At 36.5% G+C, this 23,999-nt stretch overlaps 1 protein-coding gene across 2 annotated transcripts in view; it reads left to right on the forward strand.

Annotated features, from left to right (window-relative positions):
* The window catches only part of EIF2AK2 (eukaryotic translation initiation factor 2 alpha kinase 2), an 81,800-nt gene extending 57,801 nt beyond the window's left edge, over positions 1–23,999 (forward strand). For both annotated transcript variants that reach the window (XM_020992717.2, XM_020992718.2), the window contains exons 15-19: positions 1,827–2,010; positions 10,203–10,331; positions 11,037–11,138; positions 12,313–12,375; positions 12,455–23,999. In XM_020992717.2, coding sequence (XP_020848376.1) covers positions 1,827–2,010; positions 10,203–10,331; positions 11,037–11,138; positions 12,313–12,375; positions 12,455–12,586 — 610 coding nt within the window. In that variant the 3' untranslated portion in view covers positions 12,587–23,999. The remainder of the gene's footprint in view (positions 1–1,826; positions 2,011–10,202; positions 10,332–11,036; positions 11,139–12,312; positions 12,376–12,454) is intronic.

Here is a 23,999-nt window from a genome sequence, read left to right on the forward strand (position 1 = left end):
TCAGCCCATCTTCATTGATAATTTGCTGTTTCCTTCATCTTTCCTTGATTTAATGTTCTTCAATCAACAGTATCTCCAGCTGAAGAACTTGAGGAACATTTCTTGTCTGTTCCTTCTTAAGTTCTTCTCTCCACTGTTTCCCTCTTGAAGACTAATTCTCTGTCCTCTCACAAAGACTAGCTACTTCCAACTTAGAGGATCAGGGATAGAGGAGATGGCATTTGAGCTGAGACAGTAATCGGTAGGATTTTGACAGGTGGGAGACTCAATCCAACAAATATTTTCTACATATAAATATATATATATATATATATATATATATATATATATATACACACACACACACACACACACACACACACACACACATATACATATATGTATATACACACACATGTACACACATATACATACATACATATATGTATACACACACATGTACACACATATACATACATACATATATATATGTGTGTGTATCTGTGCTTTGCTAGGTATATGAAGACAGAAATGAAAGTCTCTTCAAGGAATGTACAAATTATTTTGTTCAGTAGAAGGTCAAAATGAATAGTATGCAGGATGGCACTAAGGGCATACAGGAGGAAAATAGAAAAAGGACCCAAGGTAAAAAAAAAAGGTAGAATTAAAAAGGCATCAATTTTTCGAGAACACAGAGAGCTGATGTTCTATAAGCTCTGGCACATGGAACTTGGTAGACCCTCCCTGTCTCCCAAAGATGGAAGTTTTAAAAATCAACAAGAATTTATCAATTCTTAATTAATAATAAATTAATGCTATGTCCCAGGCCCTATTGATAGTCCTGGGAATACAAATAATGAAACAATTGGTACTCACAAGGAGCTTACATTTGCTCACTTTGTGCTATCAGTACAAATAATAAATGTTCTTCTGTTGTGGTATAGGCTGGATTTAGGGTAATTCGGAACATGAGTTAGAGAAAGAAAGGTTAATGGTTCCTTTTTTGAGGTGAATAGGAAGTAATTACATCTCCTGGGTATTGTGGCTCTCCCTCCCCTTCAGTGAAGGCTGATTGTTGTAGTCATTTTCTCTGGATGTATCTCTGTGTATCTCATGTAAAGTATCTGTCTCAAAGAGGTGATTTGCACAGGAGAATTCACTGGTGATATAAGAAGAGCTCACATGCTTGGCTGTTAACTCTTGAGAACTCTTCCATCTCCACAACTGAAGTGTTTCCCTGATGTGATGAATTTCAACACCAGAGAATTATCTTTGTAGTCTCAATTCTTTAGGAGTGTTCGTGCCATTACTCTCCAAATAACTAAGAGGGAAATTATTTCATTCATTTGCACTTGTATAACCAGCACCTAGCACAGTGCCTGGTAGATAGTAGTTGCTTAATCAATGCTTCCTGACTGATTGATAGATACCAGGATAAAGTGCATATAGTTTTTAGATGCAGCTAAACATATGTTAGTGGTATCAGATTTAGATAAAGAAGGGACCTTAGAACTTATCTTGTCTAACTCTCTAATGTTATAGTTGAGGAAATTTAGGCTTACAAAGATTAAACTTGCTCAAGGTCACACAAATAGTGAAAGAATAGGATTTAAACTTAGGTCTTCCTGACTTCAAAATGAATACTCTTTTCACTCTTTTACTTTATCTCTCTAAACTTCAATTTCTTAACAGTTTAACTAGGAAGTATTCTCTTTTAGCTTTTTGAGTCAATTGAATTATTACATTTATATTTCTGTTGATATTCTTTTAAAAATCTTTAGGAAAAATATGTTGCATCACAAAAAAGTGCATTTTCATTGATATTAATATCATGATTTTACATTCAGGTCAAAGATTAACTGCCTTTTTATTGTAATGGAATTGTGTGAAGGAGGGACATTAAAAGATTGGATTGATGATCAAAGATACAGCAGTGAGCCAGATAAAGCTTTGTCTTTGAACTTATTTCAACAAATAACAGCAGGAGTGGAATATATACATTCAGAAAAATTAATTCACAGAGACCTTAAGGTAAATGATAATGAATATTTTGTTTCTTGAATTGAAGTGGAATAATATTTTTGGAAGTAGATAACTGTAAATGCATTTTGCAATTCAATTTCTTTGTGTGTGAATGTGTTTGTAATTGATAGTGCTCAATCCAGATGAAGTAATTTTTTAAAATAAATTTCATTTCTTTCAGTTAGCAAAAATCTACCTTCTCTCCTTCACACCTCCTCCTCCCCCACCCCAACTGAGAAAGAAAAACAAAACTGTTATAAAAACATGTATAATCAAGCAAAATAAATTTCCTCATTGACCATGTCCAAATACACACAGACACACACACACACACACACGTATATATACATATATATATATATATATATAGAGAGAGAGAGAGAGAGAGAGAGAGAGAGATACATATAAAAAATTTTGTATTCTGAATCCTTCACCTTTCTATGAGGTGGTGTGTAGCATATTGCATCATGGGTCTTCTGGAATCCTGGTTATTATTATGTTTGATTGGAGTTCCTAAGTCTTTCAAAATAGCCTTTATAACACTATTGTCATTGTATGCTTTGTTCTCCTGGTTCTGCTCACTTCGTTCTGTATCAGTTCATATAAATCTTTCCACGTTTCTCTGAAGTCATCCCTATTATAATTTCTTATAGCACAATACCATTCCATCAATCATATACCATAATTTATTCAGGTATTTCCCAATTGATAGGCACTACCTTGGTTTCCAAATCTTTGCCACCTCAAAAAGAGCTGCTTTAAATATTTTTTATATTCTTAGTTTGTTTTTCCTTAAGACTAATTTCTCCCCTAATCTGCCTTTCCTCTTATTTCTCCATCTCCCCTTTATCTCCCATTTCCCTGTTCAGTTAAACATATTTCTATATCTAAATCTGTGTGTATATGTATTCTTCCCTCCTTTGACCAGTTCAGAAGTGAGTTTCAAGTGTCACCTGCTCCCTCCACCTCCCTCCATGTTTGTAAAGACTTTGACTTGTCCCCTGATTGAGATAATTTTCCCTAACCTTCCTCTCCACTTTCCCCCTTAGTGTATTCATTTGCCTTTCCATTTCTATTTTTTCTTTGAAGATCATCAAAGCATAGCAAAACCATTCCCAAGTTCTCTGTATTATTACAGTCCTTCTGTGACTGCTTACAATGATAGAGTTCTGTGGGACACATGTATCATCTCCACATATTAGATTGACTAATAAAAATAAAATTTTTAATTGTATCTATGACTTGTTCTTTAAACCACTCACACTTCAAGATTAGGTAATTTAATCTCCAATTAATTTTTGATCTGTGTTTCCATAGTCCCTTATTAAATATAATTGTACTCATTATGATCTGAAAATTGACACTTGACATTCCTACTTTTCTTCATTTAATCTTAAAGTTTAACTTTAAAGTTTTTATTCATGTAATATTTGGTCAATTTTTGTAAAGGTACCATGTACCACTGAGAAAAATGTGTATTCCTTTCTATTCCCATTCAGTTCTCTTCAGATGTCTATCATATCTAGCTTACCTAAGATTCCATTCATCTCCTAGACTTCTTTCTTATTTAATTTTTTGTTATATTTATGTAGTTCTGAGAGGGGAAGATTGAAATCCCCACCTATTATAGGTTTGCTATTTCCATCTGTAATTCATTTAGCCTTTCCTTTAAAAATTTGGATGTTATAATAGCATTTGGTGCATACAGATATGACATTGATATTGCTTCATTATCTATGGTACTTTTTATTATAAGTAGTTTCCCTGTTTATATCTTTTAATTAAATCTATTTTAGCTTTAACTTTGTGATCATAATTGATACCCATGTTTTTTCTGCATCAGCTAAAGCATAGTAATTTCTACCCAGTTCTTTATTTTTATTCTATGTGTATCTCTAATTTAAAAAATTTTTTTTGTGAACAACATAGTGTCAAATTCTGTTTTTTAATCCATTCTGCTGTTTTCATTTTATAGGTGAGTTCATTCCATTCACACACAAAGTTACAATTACAAAGTTGTGCATTTCCCTCCATTTTGTTTTTTGTTACTGTTTATCCTTCTCTCCCTCTATCTTTACTCTATCCTTCCTCAAACATCTAATTGACTTCTAACCACTGCCTTCCTAATCTGCAACCCCTCCAAGAATCCCTCCCTTATCCTCTCCTTTTACCCTCCCATTCTTTAATCTACTTACCCCTTTAAGAGTCCCTCCTTTATCCTCTCCCCTTTTTAAGCCTTCCCTTATTCTCTCCCCTTATCCTCCTTTCTCCTTCTAAGAATCCCTCCCTTATCCTCTCCCCTTACCCTCCTGTTTCTTGATCTACACACCTTTCTAAGAGTCCCTCCCTTATCCTGTCTCTTCACCTTCTTATTTCTCTGTAAGTTAAGAAGACTTTTATACCCTTCTAAATGTATGCTATTCCCTGTTTAACCCAGTTCTACTCCCTCCTGCCTCCACTGTAACAGTTCTTCCCTTCACACCTCATTTATATGAGATAATTGCTCCATTTTACCTCTTCCTACCCAATTTTATTTTTTAGGGTCATCCCATAATACTCAGTTCAACCCCAAGCCTTCTATCTATGTATCCCCTTTCAAACTACCCAAGTAATGATAACAGTCTTAAGTGTCACAGATAATGGTTTCTCATATAAGAAGTAAAGATTATGACCTCACTAAGTCTTTTATTATTGGTTTTTAATGTTTACCTTCTCATGTTTCTCCTGAGTCTAGTAGGTCAAAATTTCTATTTAGTTCTAATCTTTAATCTACAAATACCTGAAAGTTCATTAAATATCCATTTTTTTTTCTATTCAGGATAATATGTAGCTTTGCTGGGTAAGTTATTATTCTTGGTTACAAGCCCAGCTCCTTTGCTCTTTGGAATATATTATTCCATGATCTTTGTTTTTTCTTAATGTAGAAGCTGCTAAATTTTATGTTATCCTGATGGTAGTTTAAAAAAATTTTTTTTTCTAATTGCTTGTATTATTTTCTCCTTGACCCAGGAGCTTTTAAATTTAGCTATGATGTTCCTGTGAGTTTTCATTTTGGGATCTCTTTCAAGTGGTGATCAGTGGATTGAAGGGATCCTTTTTTATTGTTTGTTCATTCTTCCAGCCTACTTACTTACTTGAGATTTTATGTTAGGGTCATACTTATACTTCTGGAAGGAATGTCTGGGCTGGTTCTTTTACTACTTTCTAGGAAGTACTGAATTTCAGGGAAAGCTCAGGCTGGAGATTGGCAAACTTTCAGTGTTCACAAAGTGGTGGATCCAGGTTCAGTAGAATCCAATTGTTGCCTTCCTAGTCTAAGCTCTGCAAATTCCTGACCTGAGTTTGTAACTGAGCAACATGCTTGTGGGATTTACCCTGGTTGGAGTTTCAGTAGGCTACTGCTAGACTCAACCATTCTTAGCAAGCTGACAGACTTGTAGGTCTCCTTTTGGTCTTTGTTTCCTGCCCTGGTTATTCTGCTGCAGGCAGATTGAGCAGGAAACTGGAACCAACATGTCTCTCTGCTCCTGGGCTCAGAGTGCTATAGTTATTTTTCATCCTAGAATCATTAGCTAAACAAGATCATCATATAAAACTGAAGTTGACCAAGTGTTGGATTTTTCTTTTGTAAAATGAAGACTAAATTGGAAAGGGCCAAGCTGAACAAACATTTAAGCATTTACTATGTGCCAAGCACTGAAAGTACCTTACAAATATTATCTCATTTGAAAATATAATTTTAACTTATCAACTTTTAAAATACCTATTTTGTATAGATTGCTATTGGGTACACGACACTATGTTCTACTGGCTACAGAAATGTTTGTGTAACTCACATCAGACCCTGACTTGTGACATGATGGTGTGGTCTTGAGGGTCTTTTCTTAATAATAGTCCTTATGGATTATGTCCCTTCCCTAACTCCTCAGCAAGTATCATCTTAATATGGTTATTAAACACAGAACAGGGTTTATTGAAGAAAGTAAGGAGTATAGAAAGAATTCATATGCAGACCTTTAGGAAAGTAATTGGGAAAGTCATTCTTAGTGACTCCCATTTTACTCTCCAGTTTGTATTTCCCAAAAACTCATGGCATCAATTGATTAAGTCCTTTCTGGGGTGGTGGAGCAAAGAAGTGAAGAGGATTTCTGGACCCTATTGAAGGTGAAGGCTGTGTTTTTCTGAAGGAGAGGAAAATATCAAAGGTATGGGAGAAAGTCTCAGATCTCATTAAGACCCCCAAAAATAGGCAACCCAGAAAACATTATTGACTACCAAGCTATATATTTACTTTCTCATTTACATAAAATTTTTATGAGACTAACATACACATGCAATGAGGGCATCTTTGATGGGGATATTAGTAAGGAATAGGGAGCTTTTTAACCTAATATTCTATAACATACTACTTCTTTGCCCTCATACAGATGACTGAAAGAACTCAAGAATACAAGATCCTACTATACTTTTACTGTTTTGTGACTATAGGAAAGATTTTGATTTTCTAGAGCAAAATGCCACCTTTAAGGTCAAACCTTGTTCAGTAACCCTTTGTTCATTAATATAAGTAGAGGCACTTATACCCGGGAGACGAGAATGCTTATTAAAGTTTCCTACCTTTATGGTAGGGTAGGGTAGGATAGGGTATGGAATGTCATTCCAGTGCATCAGGTCTTCTGCCTGGCCTCACTGGTCTCCAGCCTCCAGGGGAAGAGGAAAAACACCATTCAGTAGAGTACCAGTCTCCTGCATTTGGAGTAGAGAGAGAAAATGCCCTTTCATCTTGCCAGATTTCCTACCAGGTCTCCAGCCTCCCGTGGCAAAATGAGAAATGCCATTTTATTGTGCCAGGTCTTCTGTCTGGTCTCTAACCTACCTTAGGAAGAGAAGAAACATCATTCTGTCTAAGCCAGACTCCTTTCCAAGGAAGAGGAGAAAGGCCTTTCCATTAAGGATCCAGCCTGGCCTCCTGCCTTAGGGGAAAAGGAATAATACCATCCCTTCAGTTCTTAGCACTTGTCACTTCACCTGATCTGCCTACGGCTCCAAGAGAACTCTATCTTGAGGCCAAACCTCTCTAAACAATGAAAAAAATCATTCTGTAGTGATTAGCAAACTCCCTCCTTGTCTCACCTCCCCATTACATTGATTCTGGACCCCTGTCATCATTCAAATCTGTTCTAAATCCCCCAAAGCCTAATCCCTTATTATCATTCCCCTCAACTCACCTCCCCCGACAATGTTCCACTCAAAAGCTATCTACCCCTTCCATTGTGCTCTATAGAATGTTTGTTCCATAGGCAATAAACTTAGTTCTAGCATCAGACAGAATAAAAGAGATATGTACTTCATCCTGTTCCTATGTGATTTTGATCTACTTGGTCAGATTCTGCCTCTTGAAAACATTTTATTCCATGTGGCTTGGAGATTATGAGTATTTGGTATAACATCTATTAAAAATTATGATCATCATCATCATCATTATTATTATTATGCCCTTTTAAATATGCTCGCCAAGTCCCTCCCAGAGTAAAGTCTCATAATTTTGTATTATAAAATTGGTAGGAAGAAATATGCAACTAGATATTTCCATGGATAGCAGTGATTTCTTCCAAGAAATCCTTAAATATTTCACTCTCTCACACAAATAATCCCCTTCACCCAGCAAAAATATACTGAGATATATATAGATATATATATATATCTATATATATCTATATATATATATACATATATATAAAATATAGCACATGATTTTGTCATTGATAATGACAAGCTGTCCCTCTGTAGTGCCATATCTAAGGGTGGTTTTTCAGCCTCCATGTCTTCTGTCTTGTAATAATCCTATTTCTGTGTGACATGGAAATTATTGGTAGGGGTGGGGTGGGAGCAAGGGTGGGGGTGGGGGTGAAGAACATCAGATGTTACATTAAAGGAGGGCTGAAGGCCAAGCATTTGTCCCCTGGTCCTTTAAGTGTGTGGAAAGGAGCTGTCTACAGCGCCCACCCCAATGCTCATTTTCTAGATTTTCTTTATGTTGGGAATGAATCCTCTGAAATGTCTCTGGTTATCAAGCAGCTAAAATTCTATTAGGATTATGAGACCCACTGAGTTCCAGGTTATAAGACTTAAAACATCTTAAATCTTTTCCTTTTCCACTCCCACCTTTTGGTTCTCACTGAGTCCTGGCTCCCTCCCAAGGATATAGCCTCCCTGGCCTCCCTTTCCACCACTAGCTGAACTTTCCCTCGTTCCCCTATCTCACCAGTTGAGGTAGTTGGAATACTTCTTGTTCCAGGTTCTTCCTCTACAACCATCACTACATAACTTTTTCTCCTTAATTTCTCCTTCACCACAATCACAATTATGGTCTACTGATCTCCTGAATACTTCCCTTCTTTCCTTTCTGAGTTCACAGTTTTTCTGTACTCCCCAATTCCTGCCCTAATACTAGGGAATATCTAGTATACATGTTGATACTCCCTCAAGCACCCTAACCCCACAGTTATACAACTTACTCATTTCATATGATCTATTTCTCCACCCCACTTCCACCACACCCAAAGATGGTCATACCCTTAATCTTGCTCACAAATGCACCACTTTCATGTTTATGAACTCCAAAATACCCTTATCTGACCACAATCTAGTGGCATTCTGCCTCTGCCTTTAGAACTGAATTGTGTTCTTCATCTGCACTCTGATCTCCAATCCCTTGATCCCTCAGTTCTCTCTCCCACGCCAACAGCCATACATATGTATGTGTGTATTTATTTATGTGTATATATGTGTGTGTATTTATGTGTGTATATGTACACAGATACGTACGTGTGTGTGTGTGTGTGTGTGTGTGTGTGTGTGTGTGTGTGTGTGTGTGTATTTCATCTAATCAGATCCATCTATTTACTTGGGTTTAGGATACCTTCCTGAGCTACTTAGTACAGATGATAAGGCCAAATCTTTTAAAATGCTTATGAATCTCATCTAGGAAGTTAGAAGAAATATTCTTGGGCTTAATTCAGATGAACATCATGATGTCATCCACATAGATAAGCTTCTGGTGGACTTCACCATCCCTGCTCAATTTAGACTTTGCTGGATATCCTCCATTATGGAGGCAAACACCTTTGAGTCAATCAGTCGGTCAATAAACATTTATTGCGATGTGCCAGGCACTGTGCTAAGTTCTATAGTTATAAAGAAACGCAAAAGATAGTTACTGCTCTCAAGAAGTTCATAGATTAATGAAAGAAATAATATGCAGACAAATACGTACAAACAAGCTGTAATCAGTATAAATTGAAAATAATCAACAAGAGGAAAGACAGTAGAGTTGGGGGACGGGGATCGGGAAAGGTCAAAATGATGAATTTCTGTATTTAAGATGTGAAGAAATGGAACTCCAAGAACTCAGTTAAGTCCCAGGCCTGCCACATTGTTAAGAGAGATAACCATAGCAGTGTTGACTAACTTGCTAAAAGTAGCTATCCATGATGTTTCACAACCAACCAGTGAGCCACCTTAGTCAAATTACATTGAGCATGAAACATGTTTATTGTGGAATGTGTAGTATGATTGCTCTTTGGCAGCTTGAGGAATGCCAATGTTGAATCTCTTGATTTTGGATACTTTGGTTTTGGATAAAAGTTATAGGATCATAGAATTTTAGATCTGGGAAGAACTTAAGAGATTATCTAGTCCAATCCTTTCATTTTCCAGACAAGGAAACTAAGGCTTAAAGAGGTAAGATCACATAGGTGGTAAGTGATAAAACCAGGAGAAGAACTCAGATTCTTTGACTTGAAATCTACTGCTCTTTCCACCCACCCATGCTGCCTCCAATACTAGGCAATCTCTTCCAGTGAAGACATTGAAAACCGAGCCAAGAATTAGGGAAAGAAATTGAATAAATGTGATTCATACTTCCAGAGCTCATAGGCTTTTGCAGCTAATCTGAAAATCATCTATTCATCCTTCTCATTTTCACATGAGGAAACTAGGGCCAGTGAAGTAAATTAACTTTCTCAAGGTCACACAGGTAGTAAGTTGCCAACTGGAGATTTGAACCTAAATGCTATAATTCCAAAACTCTTGTGATGCCCCTACCAGCACACTGCACATTTATGCTACCCCTCTTTACATGTTTAAAACTTATAACAGGAATAGATATAAAATAAGAAATTCTTTTTTTTTCTTTTTAGCCATCTAATATATTTTTAGTAGATAAAACCAAAGTAAAGATTGGTGACTTTGGACTTGTAACCTCATTGAAAAATAAAGAGGATCGGACAAAAGGCGTAGGAACACTTCGTTATATGAGCCCGGAACAGGTAAGCTGCCTTTTAGTCAGTTCTCCTTAAAGTATTTGCTTTTGTGGGAGACTGTCCCCACAATGCATCCTTCCTCTTCCCTTTTTTGAATACTAAACATGAATGTCAGAGCTCCCCGATGGTTTGAAGAGTCTTGTGTTGTGGAGAGGCAGAATCATTGCCCTTCCCCACCCCCTACCTCACTCCACCAAGTTTTCTCTGCTTCTTTAAGCTATCCCTGTACCCACTGATGTCATTGAAGGCTGACCTATCCATACATTGTCAGTATAGGGGAAAAAAAGTTGCTCAGAAAGGTTAACAAATGCTAACTACAGTAGTTATCTTGTTTTACGATTTTCTCTTAGAGGATATTTTACTATTTAATTAGTTTCTTACCCATATTTAGTCCCAGTGTACATTTTTATAAGCCAGAGTCAGAATGGAGAGAATTGGGCATATTATTGATTACAGTCTAGGTCTGGACTTATAAAATGTCTTTTCAACTAAGAATTCTCAGCCTTTAAGGTGTATAGGTCAGCATTCTCTATCAGTTTTATGTTTTTTATTGAACTATAATCTCTAATAAGTTGAACATTACACATCATCCTCCTGAAATAACCAGGAAGATATTTTCTGTTAAATAGTTTTGTGATACTCTCCACAACAGGCATGCAGATGTATAGATGAATGAGAATAATCATACCACGGCACTTTCTTTTCTTTCAGAACAGTTCCCAAGCTTATGGGAATGAAGTAGATATTTTTGCATTGGGATTAATCCTTTTTGAACTTCTTTACATATGTCGCACCGCTCAGGAAATATCAAGGGTAAATAACGAAAGCATTATTATTGGTCTTCAAGTTCCAAGTATTGCTAGTTACAGCTATTTCCCATGCATAAGAATTGTGTTAGAAAGAATAAGAAAGCAGAAGTCCTAAACCTTTCTGTGTCATGGACCCCTTTGGCAGTCTGGTTAATCCTGTAGATCTCTTCTCATAATAATGCTTTTAAATACATAAATTTAATAATAATGAGAATAATGGCATAGTACTTACTGTGTCAGGCACTGTGCTAAGTGCTTTACGATTCTTATCTCATTTGATCCTCACAACAACGTGGGAGGTAGGTGCTATTATTATATTCATTTTACTAATGAGGAAGCTGAGTCAGAGGTTAAAAGATGTGCCCAGAGACACGTATCAAGTGTCTGAGGCTGCATTGAATTCTGGTCTGCCTGACACCAGTCCTGGCTCTTTATGAATGACATTGAAATGAAGATGGAATTTGTTTCCCATCCAAGTTCTCAGACCTCCTGCAACTTAAATATCAAAAATAATAATAAAAAACCCATAAATAATAAATAATAAAACATAAATAATTGACCCTTTGGGGGAGGGGCATCATCTATGAACACCTAGGGTTAAGAACCCTTGGGTTTGACTATTAACAATAAGTAAAATGTGAGTCTGCTATTCAATAGAATATAACTTTCTATTCAGTTTTTTTTTAAGTTTTACTCTTCTTCTAGAAGGGGTATCCTTTATATTAAATCAGAACAGTGGGTTTTTTTTTGTACAGAAAGGCTTAGAGGAAATGGCAATAGGCATTTTTTATGAATAAATTCATTCTGTAACCATTTATGAAGTTCCAACAATGGCCTGGATCCTGTGCCAGGTGCTAGGAGTAAGAGGAAGAAAGGGAAACAATCTTTCCTCTAAAGGAACATAGTGATGCTGCTATTGCTGTTGCTGCTGATTATGATGATGATGATAATGATGCTGCTGCTGCTGCTGATGGTGGTGGTGGTATAGGAGCTCACCTAGAGTTGGGGAATATAAATAGAAGATTCTTGACTGATGCATGAATAATGTGTTCTCACAGAACTGGGAAATAGCAAAAGGAAAAATACTTTCATAAAAAAATTTCTACAGGTTTAATAAACTCTAAACATTTCTGCTGGAAAAGTGTATAAATAAAAATAGTGTTTTCTGACATTTTCAGATCTGGGAAAATGTGAAAAATTGTATCTTTCCAGAAGAATTTGGTGAGAAGTACCTTAAGGAGGTATGAATTTTTAAAGAACCAGAATTTTGTTTATATCAATATTTAATTTTTGTAACTGAGGCTTTTATGACCATTTCAGAAACTGATACTAATGAAGCTACTTTCAAAAAAACCTGAACACAGACCCAAAGCGTCAAAAATCCTGAAGATACTGAAGGAATGGGAGAAAGAAGAGGGTGATAATGAGAATGTTTATTCACGTTCATATTAGGTGCTTTATTGACATGGTTGGGCTCTCATATTCCCACCTCTGAAATGTAACTTATTTTGCAATTTCTGGAATCCACGGGAGAGCATTGTTGTTGTTCAGTCATTTCAGTTGTGTCTGACTCTTTGTGGCCCCATTTGGGGTTTTCTTGGCAAAGATACTGAAGTGGTTTGCCATTTCCTTCTACCAGTTCATTTTACAGATGAGGAAACTGAAGCAGATAGGGTTAAGTGATGACTTGCCCAGGATCACACAACTGGTGAGTGTCTGAGGCCAGATTTGACCTCAGGAATATGAGTCTTCCTGACTCCAGGACCTGTACTCTAGCCACTGTGCCACTTAGCTGACCTAGAGAGCATTAGATACTTCCTAGTTATTTTTATTTCCATTTATTATTAATGTGGTAGTTCCTTAATTTTTTAATCCATTTTCAAGTTTAGTTTTTGGTTTGTTTGTTTCTTTTTAAAGAAGTTTCCATATATCATTGATTTTTCTTTGGCTTGCTTGTGTTCTTCAAAAGGAAATAAAGGCCTCTGAAATTTGATTTTCAAGCAGCCATTAATTACTTAGATATTTACTGTCTTTTCTAAAAATTGTTTTATTTCATTAAATATTTCCCAATTACATGTAAAAAAACCTTTTAACAATCACTTTTTAAAATTTTGAGTTCCAAATTCTCTTCCTCTTTCTTGCCCCTCCCCCTTCCTTAAGAAGGCAAGCTATTTGATTTTGATTATACATGTGAAGTCATGCAAACCACATTTCCATATTAGCCATGTTGCAAAAGAAAACACAAATAAAATAAAACAATAAAGATCAAGAAATTTTTTAAAAGTATGCTTCAATCTGCATTCAGAGTTCATCAGTTCTCTCTCTGGAAGTGGATAGCATTTTTCATCATGGGACCTTTGAAATTGACTTGAATCATTGTCTTAATCAAAATAGGTAAGTCTGTCACAGTTCCTCATCCTTAAAATATTGCTGTTATGGTATACAATGGTATACACTTTTCATGAGTTCATATAAATCTTCCCATCTGAATGTGTATGTTATTCCCTCTTTGAGCTAATTCCATTGAGAGTAAGGTTCAAGTGTTACCAACTGTCCCTTCCACCCATTTTCCTGTCCTCTGTAAAAGTTCTTCCTTTTACATCTCTTTTACGTAAGATAGTTTCCCCCATTCTTCCTGTCTCTTCCCCCTTCTTCCAGTACATTCCTCCTTCTCACGCCTTAATTTGATTTTTTTGAAATCATCCTGTCATAGTCAACTCACACCTGTGCCTTTTATCTATACTCCTTCTAACTGCCCTAATGATAATACAGTTCTTACGAATTATAAGTATCATCTTCCCATATAGAAATGTAAACAGTTTAACTTTATTGAATCTCTTGTGATTTCTCTTTCATGTTTACCTTTTCATGTTTCTCTTGAGTTTTATGTTTGAAAGTCAGATTTTCTATTCAGCTCCAGTCTTTTCATCAGAAATGCTTGAAAGCTCTCTATTTCATTAAATATCTATTTCTTCCCCTGAAGGATTATGCCAAGTTTTGCTGGGTAGGTTATTCTTGGTTTCAATCCTAGCTCCTTTGCCTTCCAGAATATCATATTCCAGTCCTCTGACCCTGTAAGGTGGAAGCTATTAAACCTTGTGTAATTCTGACTGTGGTTCTACAGTATTTGCTGCTTGCAGTATTTTCTCCTCGACCTGGGAGCTCTGGAATTTTATTATAATATTCTTGGGTGTTTTTATTTTGGCATCTCTTTTAGGAGGTGATCAGTGGATTCATTTAGTTTCTATTTTACTCTCTGGTTCTAGGATATTGGGGCAGTTTTCCTTAATAATTTCTTGAAAGATGATGTTTAGGCTCTTTTGTTGATCATGGCTTTCAGATAATCCAATAATTCTTTTTTTTTTTTTGGTGAGGCAATCGGGGTTAAGAGACTTGCCCACGGTCACACAGCTAGTAAATGTTAAGTGTTGAGGCCACATTTGAACTCCAATAATTCTTAAGTTACGTCTCCTCAATCTATTTTCCAGGTTAGCCTTTTTTTTCCAATAAAACACTTCATGTTTTCTTCTATTTTTATAATTATTTCTTGATGTCTTGTAGAGTCATTAGTTTCCCCTTGCCCAATTCTAATTTTTAAGGGATCAGTGAGTTTTTGTACCTTTTCCTTTGCTTTCATTTCTTTACCTAACTTCTTTCCTACCACTCTTATTTGATTTTGAAAAATCCTTTTTGAGCTTTTCTGGGAATTCTTTTTTTGTATGTGTGTGAGGCAATTGGGGTTAAATAAGTGACTTGCCCAGAGTAGCACAGCTAGTGAGTGTTATGTGTCTGAGGCTGGATTTGAACTCATGTCCTCCTGACTCTAGGACCAGTGCTCTATCCACTGCACCACCTAGCTGCTCCCTTTTCTAGGAATTCTTGTTGGGTTTGTATACAATTCATATTTTTTCTTTGATTCTTTGCTTGTTGCTGTTTTGACTTCACTGTCTTCTTCTGAGTGTCTTGATCTTCCCTATCACCTTAGTAGCTTTTTATGATCAGATTCTTTTTTTCCTTTTCCTTTTTTTTTCCTTTTGCTTATTTATCTTCCCTATTTCTTGATTTGAAACTTTATGTTAATGTTGGGCTCTGTTGCTGGCATGGGGAAGGGAATGGCTCTGTCTCAAGCTTCATGATTTTTCACACTGCTGTTTTCAGAGCTAGTTCTGGGGGTTTGGAAGATTTCAGTGCTTCTCGGGTAGTGTGATCTGGGAAGAGATGTCACTACTTTCTTGATCTGTGGTTTGGTCCTTAATCAGAAAGGACCACTGATCCTTTAGAATTACAATTGATACTTTTCTCAGGGCCCCTCTTCCCTTGGGACTGGAAACTGTACTGTTCCTCAGTGGCCCTGATCCCTTGGGGTCAGAAGTGATATTGCCCCTCAGGGTTTCCACTCCCTCTTGATCAAAAATGCTTCTCTCCACCCTTGAACTATGTATGTATGACCCAGAAGTAGGTATAGGCAATGAAGTTGCCAAACAATTGTACCTCAGGGTTCCCACTCTCCTCTTGAATGAAAGGACTCCCCCGTAATTTCTTTCTAACTATTTCTCAGTTCTCTTAACTTCTCCAGATGGAGAAGTCCTGAAGCTGCTTCCAATTCTGTCATCACCACCTAGTCCCATCACTGGTGTTTCATCCATGTGGGCTCCAGGTTAATCTCTTTCCCTGACATTACAGATACTCTCTTTCCAGCCTCCTATGTTGTCTTAGGCTGGAAGAATGTCTCACTCTGATCTTTTGTTGGCTCTGCCATTCCAGAATTCAACTGGAGGAGTCATTTTAAAATTGTTTGGAGGAGAATGTTAGGAGACCTCAGCTTTCTTTTATTCTACCTTCTTGGCCCCACCCCCTGAAGTCTCCTATTCTCTTAAAAAATTTTTTTTCTCCCCAGTGAACAAAAATTTATTCTTCTCTCCCTCTTATCACATCTCCCTCCCCTGATGTGAAGCAAATACCCTCACTGGCCATGTTCAAAAATATACATCTCATCCTGCATGTTTTTTGTCCATCATCTCTCCATTGGAAGCTTATTCTCAAAAACTCTAGATCAGTCAAAGAAGTATGAACTAATATCCCAAGGAGGTCACTGACAGCAAGAACAACTTATAAGTTCAGAAATGTTCCTAGCAACATTATGAGAAAAACAAAAGAACTGGGAACAAAATAGGCATCCATAATTGGGAAATGACTAAGAAATGATGATGGATAATAGTATCATACTGCACTCTAAGAAATGATAAATATGAAGAATTCACATTCATATGAAGTGAGACAGACATAGTAAGATAGAACCTAAACAACATCATATAGCATAACTACAGTAATATAAACACACCAACTAGAAAAGCACAAAAGTCTGGTCTAATTCTATGGATGATATTAGTACCACACTGCCAAAGTTCAAGGACATATCACTCCTTTCTCTCAATAGCTGATAATCTAACTTTATTTGAAGAATGTGCGGTGTGAAGTGGTTCAGTTGGGTGTTTGTTGGGAAGCTTCTGTTGTGTCAAAGCAAAATATATTAATTAATTTTTTTAAAAGGGTGACCCCAAAGAAATCAATGAAAGAAGAAAAGGACCCATATATACAAATATATTTATAGAAGCTATTTCTGCAGTGGCAGAGAACTAGAAATTAAAGGGATGCCCATCAATTGGGGAAGGGCTGAACAATAGTGGTATAGGACTATAATGGAATATACTATTGTATCTTAAGAGATGATGTGGGGGATAGCTTCAGAAAAACCTAGAAAGACATATATGAACTAATGCACAGCAAAATGAGCATTTTATTTATTTATTTTTAGGTGAAGTAATCAGGGTTAAGCGACTTACCTAGGGTCACACAGCTAGTAAATATCCAGTGTCTGAGGGCAGATTTGAACTCAGGTCCTGACTCTAGGACCGGTGCTCTATCCACTATGCCACCTAGCTGTCCCTAAAGTGAGCATTTTAAAGTGAATATTTTATTTTGGAGAAGATGTGGGAAAATTGGGACACTAATGCACTTTTGGTGGAGTTGTGAACTGATCCAACCATTCTGGAGAGCAATTTGGAACTATACCCAAAGGGCTGTAAAACTGTGCATACCCTTTGATCCAGCAATCCCACTCTTAGGTCTCTATCCCAAAGAGATCATAAAAAAGGGAAAAACATGTGCAAAAATATTTATAGCAGCCCTTTTTGTGGTGGCAAAGTATTGGATATTGAGGGGATGCCCATCAATTGGGGAATGGCTGAGCAAGTTGTGGTATATGAATGTAATGGAATACTACTGTGCAATAAGAAATGATGAGCAGGCAGATTTCAGAAAAACCTGGAAAGACTTGTATGAACTGATGCAAAGTGAAATGAGCAGAACCAGAAAAAAATTGTACACAGTATCAGCAACATTATGTAATGATCAACTATGAATGACTTAGCTCTTTTCAGCAACACAATGATCCAAGACAAGTACAAGGACTCACACTGGAAAGTGCTATCCCCATCCAGATAAAGAATTGATGGACTCTGTATGCAGATTGAAGCATACTTTTTTCACTTTATTTTTTTCATTTTTTTTCCCTTTTGATCTGTTTCTTCTTTCACAGCTGTGACTGATATGGAAATATGTTTTACATAATTGCACATATATAACCTATATCAAATTGCCTACCATTGAAGAGGGGAGGGGAGGCAGGGAGAGCGAAAAATTTGGAACTTGATATCTTTTAAAAATGAATGCTAAAAATTGTCTTGATATATAATTGTAAAAAAAAATTATTAAAAACTAAAAACTAAAAAAGGCGAGCATTTTAAGACAAAGAGCTTTTTAAAATTTTATTTTCTTTTTCAGTTAACATACATTTATTCTTTCTGCCTTCCAACCTGTCCCCACCCCAATTTAAAAGAAAAAAAGAAAACCAAAACATTTGTGACAAATATGCACAGTGAAACAAAAGAGTCCCCACATTCACCATGTGCAAAAATCTATGTCTCCTATTTCTTGAATCCATTACTTCTCTGTCAGGAGATGGTTGTTGCTGTTCACCCTTTGTTCTCAAAGAGGACCGATGACATCATGAGGGTGATATCTTGACTTGCATGTGAATTGGATTTAAGTGAGGCAGAGCAAAATTGTCAGCCTCACTCTCTCCTCCACAGTCAAGGAAGTCCAGTGGCAAGACAAAGTCAAAACTACTCTTGATGGCCCAAAATGCAGTGGGTGACCTTGGCCTTTCTAAATTAAAGACTTTCCCAGGTCTCAGTTTGTCTAAGGCAACACCCATTCAATCACTAAGGGCTGGGTGAGAATTGAGAGAAAAGATGGCCTAATATGCCATCACAAAAGTATCTGTCTGGGAAGGGTAGACCCTCAAAGTTTTTGGACTGGACAGAGAACAATTTCTATTTACACTTACTCTAAGCTATCAAAACATGAACAATGAGCCACAGAGGCTTGATCTGGGGGCTATTTTGGGGCATTCAAAGAAAGCCACAGGGATTTGGGTTTAAAGGCTAGTCAAGTAGCTCCTTTTAAAACACAATGGATTTGTTAAAAAATACGTTTTTTTCAGAGCTGTATTTCAAGAAATCATAAATGAAAATTGCACAGGACAAAAAGTAAATTGTCTCAGCTTTTTGAAAAAAAATATTTTAAAAAAATCTAGTTCCTCCTCAATCAAAATATCTTTTAAAATATAAGCAGCCAAAAATTATATTTCTATGGACAGAGCACCCACATATAAGGATATGGTGCCCCAAATGGAGAGAAGGACCACATGTGGTAAAGGAGAAGAAGGAGGAGGAAAAGGAGAAGGAGGAAGAAGAAGAAGAAGATGATGATATAATAGCAGCATTGCCCAACTTCTGCTTGAATTGGCAGGTTGAATTCCCAGAGGGTGGCTACTTCTCTCCATGTTTTAGAGATAACTCTCAGAGACTGTGCTTCTCCTACTGTAGGTCCTGAGTGCCAAATGCAGTAGTGCCCAGTGATCATCATCAACTCATCTTTACCAAAGTAAACACATAACATGGTAGAGACAGTTAATACAAAACATTCTCCTAAAAACCTGATTCATACCTTCCCACAAATACATACAGCATCCTTGGGAAGAGTAAACTTAAACTTAGATCATAATAGTAGTGAGGTACCCACATAAGATAAAATGTGACAGAGGTCTAACCCACAACCCCTGCTCTGGGAGTCCTGCTCTCTATGTAGAGACCTCATGCAGAACCCTTGTTGTTGTTCATCCTTTCTTCTCGAAGAGGACCGATGATACCAGAGTTGCTTGGGAATTGGATTTAAGTCTGGCAGAACTGCACAAAGTCATCACCCTCCCTTTACTCTCTACATTCATCAGAGTGCAGCAACAAGATGGCTCCAGGAGGTGGGCAGCATACATTGGTATCCTGGAATCATGGCTGGTCATTGCACTGATCAGATTTCTGCAGTTTACTTAGTTGACACTAATCAATACAATAACCAATCACGATTCCGAGGGATCCACCCATTCTACCTATCTTCCAACAGAGAAGTGATGGATTCAATATGCAGAATGAGACATATATTTTTGGACATAGTCAATGTGGGGATTTGTTTTGCATGACTAAGTGTATTTTTCACAAGTTTTTTTTCCTTTTTGATGGAGGAGAGGGAAAGTAAATGCTTCTTAATTGAAAAAAATCATTAAATGCAAAATTGCTATAAAAAACCCCCAAAGGATGAGATATTAAACATAACAACAAATGACTTTTAAGCACTTAATTTGTGAGATATCCAAAGTACAGAAAAGTGCTTAATAAAAGTTTGTTGAATTGAATTTTAATAGTACTTTATTTTATTTTTTTGGGATGAGGCAATCAGGGTTAAGTGACTTGCCCAGGTCCCATAGGTATTACATATCAAGTGTCTGAGGCTGGATTTAAACTCAAATCTTTCTGATTCTAAGGCCAGAACTCTATCCACTACACCACCTAGCTGCCCTAATAGCACTTTAAAGTATACAAAAGACCTTACCAGTCTGTGAGGTAGGTCATACAAATAATAAGATATTAAATAAGATACATGTCTTAGCCTCATGGAGGTTGCAGTATAGTAATTAGATAGGAGAAATAAATAACTTACAATAAAGTATAAATTCGCAAAAGCCTGCCCTAAAGGCCTACTCCAAACTTCATTGTGATGCAGAAATGAGCCTGGGTTCTGGAAGACCATGCCAGTAAAGCCCAAGCCTTAGTGAGCCCTACTAAACTGGAAAAGTTTCAGGCATATACCCATTGTACTATGTGTTTGTTGTACAAGGAAAGCAAAGCCTTGGAGATGCTCAACACCAGGTTAGCATCAGAAGATGAAGTTTTTTAGCCATTGCAACTCTCAAAGGCCATTTACTGAGTTGTAGGGGGTTTGCAATCTGCATCAGTAGAGGTGGTACTTATACTAATGAAATTATAGATTTTTTTTTATTGAAGTAAGTGCATAAGAGAGATGCAAACAACATGTTCTGCTCTCAAGAAAGAGAAAGGTTATTATCAGGAGGGAATCAGTGAAGGTTCTGGGAGGAACTGGAACATGAAGTAGTAACTAACACTGAAGACAATAGATAAACTATCGAATGCTATATAGTTCCATATAATTCAGCTGAAGTAGAGATTGCTCCTAGCTTAGGTGTTTGTGAAAAGCTTCATTGAGGAGGTGTACTTATACTCATATTTGGACATAATTGCCTCCAAAGCAGGAGGCTAGAGAAATGAGCCTTCATTCTTGCTAAACTGGACTTAGGGGAAACCCTACAACTACATCTGGGTTTCTGCCAGAGAAAATTGGAAAATGAAATTCCAGACCTGCTGATGACAGTTTGAGTATTGCACAATGACAAGTTTTATAATGCCTCTGTGATTTTCTAGATGTTTCTGAGGTCTGGCTTTCAAGAGTACATAGACACCTTATTTACTGATTAGACAAGGAACAACTTACTTTCTCAGTGCCAGTACTTGTGCCAGATACATTTATTTGTTAATTTGGAGAAGTATTGAATTTAGTGGGAGGAGGCAGAGTTAGTACAAGACCAACTGTAATAGGCTAAGGTAAGATACAGATAGATCATTAGAAGGTAGAGAAGGTGTTGCTACAGGCTACTTCCCACAACAACCAAAACTCTGGGGCAATCCTAAGATTTGAGAAATCATTGATTTCTAACACAAATATCATGCATGGGTCTATGTGTATTGGCTAAGGTGAATTGGCCCAGTACCTCATCTAGGAGCTAGCCATCTAGGACCAGCCATGGTGGGTTATAGAAGGATTCCTTATTAAAGGACATTATAGATTCTCTTATTATAGATTTCTTATTAAATTGAGGAGAAGTTCCTTATTAACACATTCTCAGATGAATTCTCAAAGGTGCCAGGACCATCTCTAGTACCTGATGAGATGAGAACAATATTGACCAGAGGAGAGAATCTATGAGTTAGATACTAACTTCATGATCCAAATTAGCAGAAGCATTCCATTACCACTTTCTGACTAAACTCAGCCTCTAGGATTCAAGGTTGTCCTCTAATAAAGGAATAGTGTCCACCACCAGCTGCATACCATTGACTTCCATTTAGAAGGACATAAAGATGATCAGGAGCCATTCTCAGCTGCAGCTTATCCAGAAGATTTGGAAGATAAAAGGCCACAGGTGCATTCTGACTATGACAAATAGGAACAAATTTTTGCTCAAACCCAAATTTTTCCTTTAGCCTATTCATTTACCCAGCTTTGCTAACCCTTACTTTGGCCTTGGATTCCTGGGGTAGCCTACTGTCTTGGGTCCCAAGGACTAATTATGTATAATTATGGCTGATCACATTATGAGTTTGCATGAGCATACTGCTTTTCTCCTAGTCCATTATGGATTTTGTGTCTAAATACCTCTTTTATTTTATCTCATCTGGCACCATAGAAGACACTGAGGTACCCTATACCTCTAGTCTCAACTATCTATTCATTTATTTTGATGTAACTGTCCCCTATAATATTATTTAGTCAAATATACTTTCATGAAGCTCATTAATGAATGTTAGATGGAAGACTACCTGTATTTTTAACTGGCAAGAAAAAGCTCTTTACCTGTTTTAATTTGAGACTAAAGCTTTACATTCTATGAGAAGCATGTCATGGAGTGAGAAAGACAAAGAATGACTTCTACTCCAATTGTACATAAGGCAGACCACCCATCTATTTAATTGAAATATTTAAATTCTCTGGAGCCAATTTAATGGCATGTACTTTGTTAAATCTATTTCTGAGTCATTACCATTTTGTAATGATAGGCACTTTGTTGCAGTGTAGAGTTGAAAGCTGCATAGAATTCTGGTTTGACAACTACTAGCTGTGAGACTAGCAGGTTTTTGAACCTCAGTTTCTTCACCTGTCAAATGGGTAAACTGTAGGTACTACCTAATTCACAAGAGTGCTGTGAGTGGAGAACTTTGTCAACCTTCAAGTGCTATAGAAATGTGAATTGTTATTATAACTGTATAATTTTCTTTTCCCCTTCTGCTAGATTTTAATTTCTTAATTATTAAATTTTATACAACCTTAATTTCTATATACATACATATGTACATATATCTCTGTACACACATATATATGTATGTATGCATATGAGTTCACAACACAGGTGTATAACATGTTTTTCCCTACATATGTATTATATACTCCTTTCTTCCCCTGAGGAATATCTCCTGTAATAAAGAATAGAAGGAGGGAAAGCAGTTTAAAAAACAAAACAAAGCAACCTAAACAACTGCTTCTGATGGTATATGCAGTATTCTATATTCATATCCACAGCTCCCTACCTCTGCAAATAAGAAAGGAAGGTACATTTTCTCATATAATTTTTGGGACCAAGTTTGGTTATTACAGTGTTCGGTTCTATAAACTTGTTTTCTACAGTCATTGTATATATTGTTTTCTTTGTTTTGCTCACTTCATTTAGTTTTGGTTCATATAAGTCACTTCATGCTTACCCGTATTTTTCATATTCATAAATTCTTATGCTGCAGAAATGTTCCATTGTATTCATGTACTACAATTAGTTTAGTCATCCCCCAGTTGGTGGGCATCTACTTTGTTTCCAATTCTTTGGAACCACAAAACATGTTGCTATAAATATTTGTATGCATATGAGGCCTTTCTGTTTTTCTTAATTGGAATATATGTAGAGTTATAGGAAGGATCTCTGACTCGAAAAAAGGGCTATATAATTAAATCTTGATGTATCGGGTATACTAAACACTTTTGTTTTGATTCAGCCCTGTTCATATAGACATAGCCAAAGTTGTAAACTAAGTGATTATTGTATTGTTCTAAGTCACTACAGGAAAACAATAAGAAAAAGTATGTACAGTTTTCCACCACTGATTCTATTCTATTAAGCTGCCAACCTGAATAAAAGGGATATTTACTTTGGAATTTCAATAGCAATGAGCCTTCCAAATAGCCATACATGTCTGGTAAGCAGTAAAGAAAACTGTCTTCACTTTTTTTAGCTGGGTGTCTTCTCTGGGGTATTGATCTAGGCACTGTATTGTATTCATTTACGTTGTTGAACCAAAAATGTTCATTAACCTTCAGTATTCATACTTTACAAGTGTAAAATAAAAATTCAGACATGAGGGAAAAAAGCTATTTGGGGATCATCTCTAGAGCAGAGATCCAGCACTATTTTTTTTTAACTTTGAAGAGGTACAGTGATAACATGAAACAACAAAATGGCGATGAGGAACGGTATTTATATTTGAAAGTATCTTAAAATTACCAAATTTTGTATGTTTTTATAAACATTGTTTTATGTTTTTATAACCATTAAAACTAAAACAAAACA

This window comes from Phascolarctos cinereus, unplaced genomic scaffold (assembly GCF_003287225.1).
Source record: "Phascolarctos cinereus isolate Bilbo 61053 unplaced genomic scaffold, phaCin_HiC Scaffold_2;HRSCAF=192, whole genome shotgun sequence".
Taxonomy (NCBI): Eukaryota; Metazoa; Chordata; class Mammalia; order Diprotodontia; family Phascolarctidae; genus Phascolarctos; species Phascolarctos cinereus.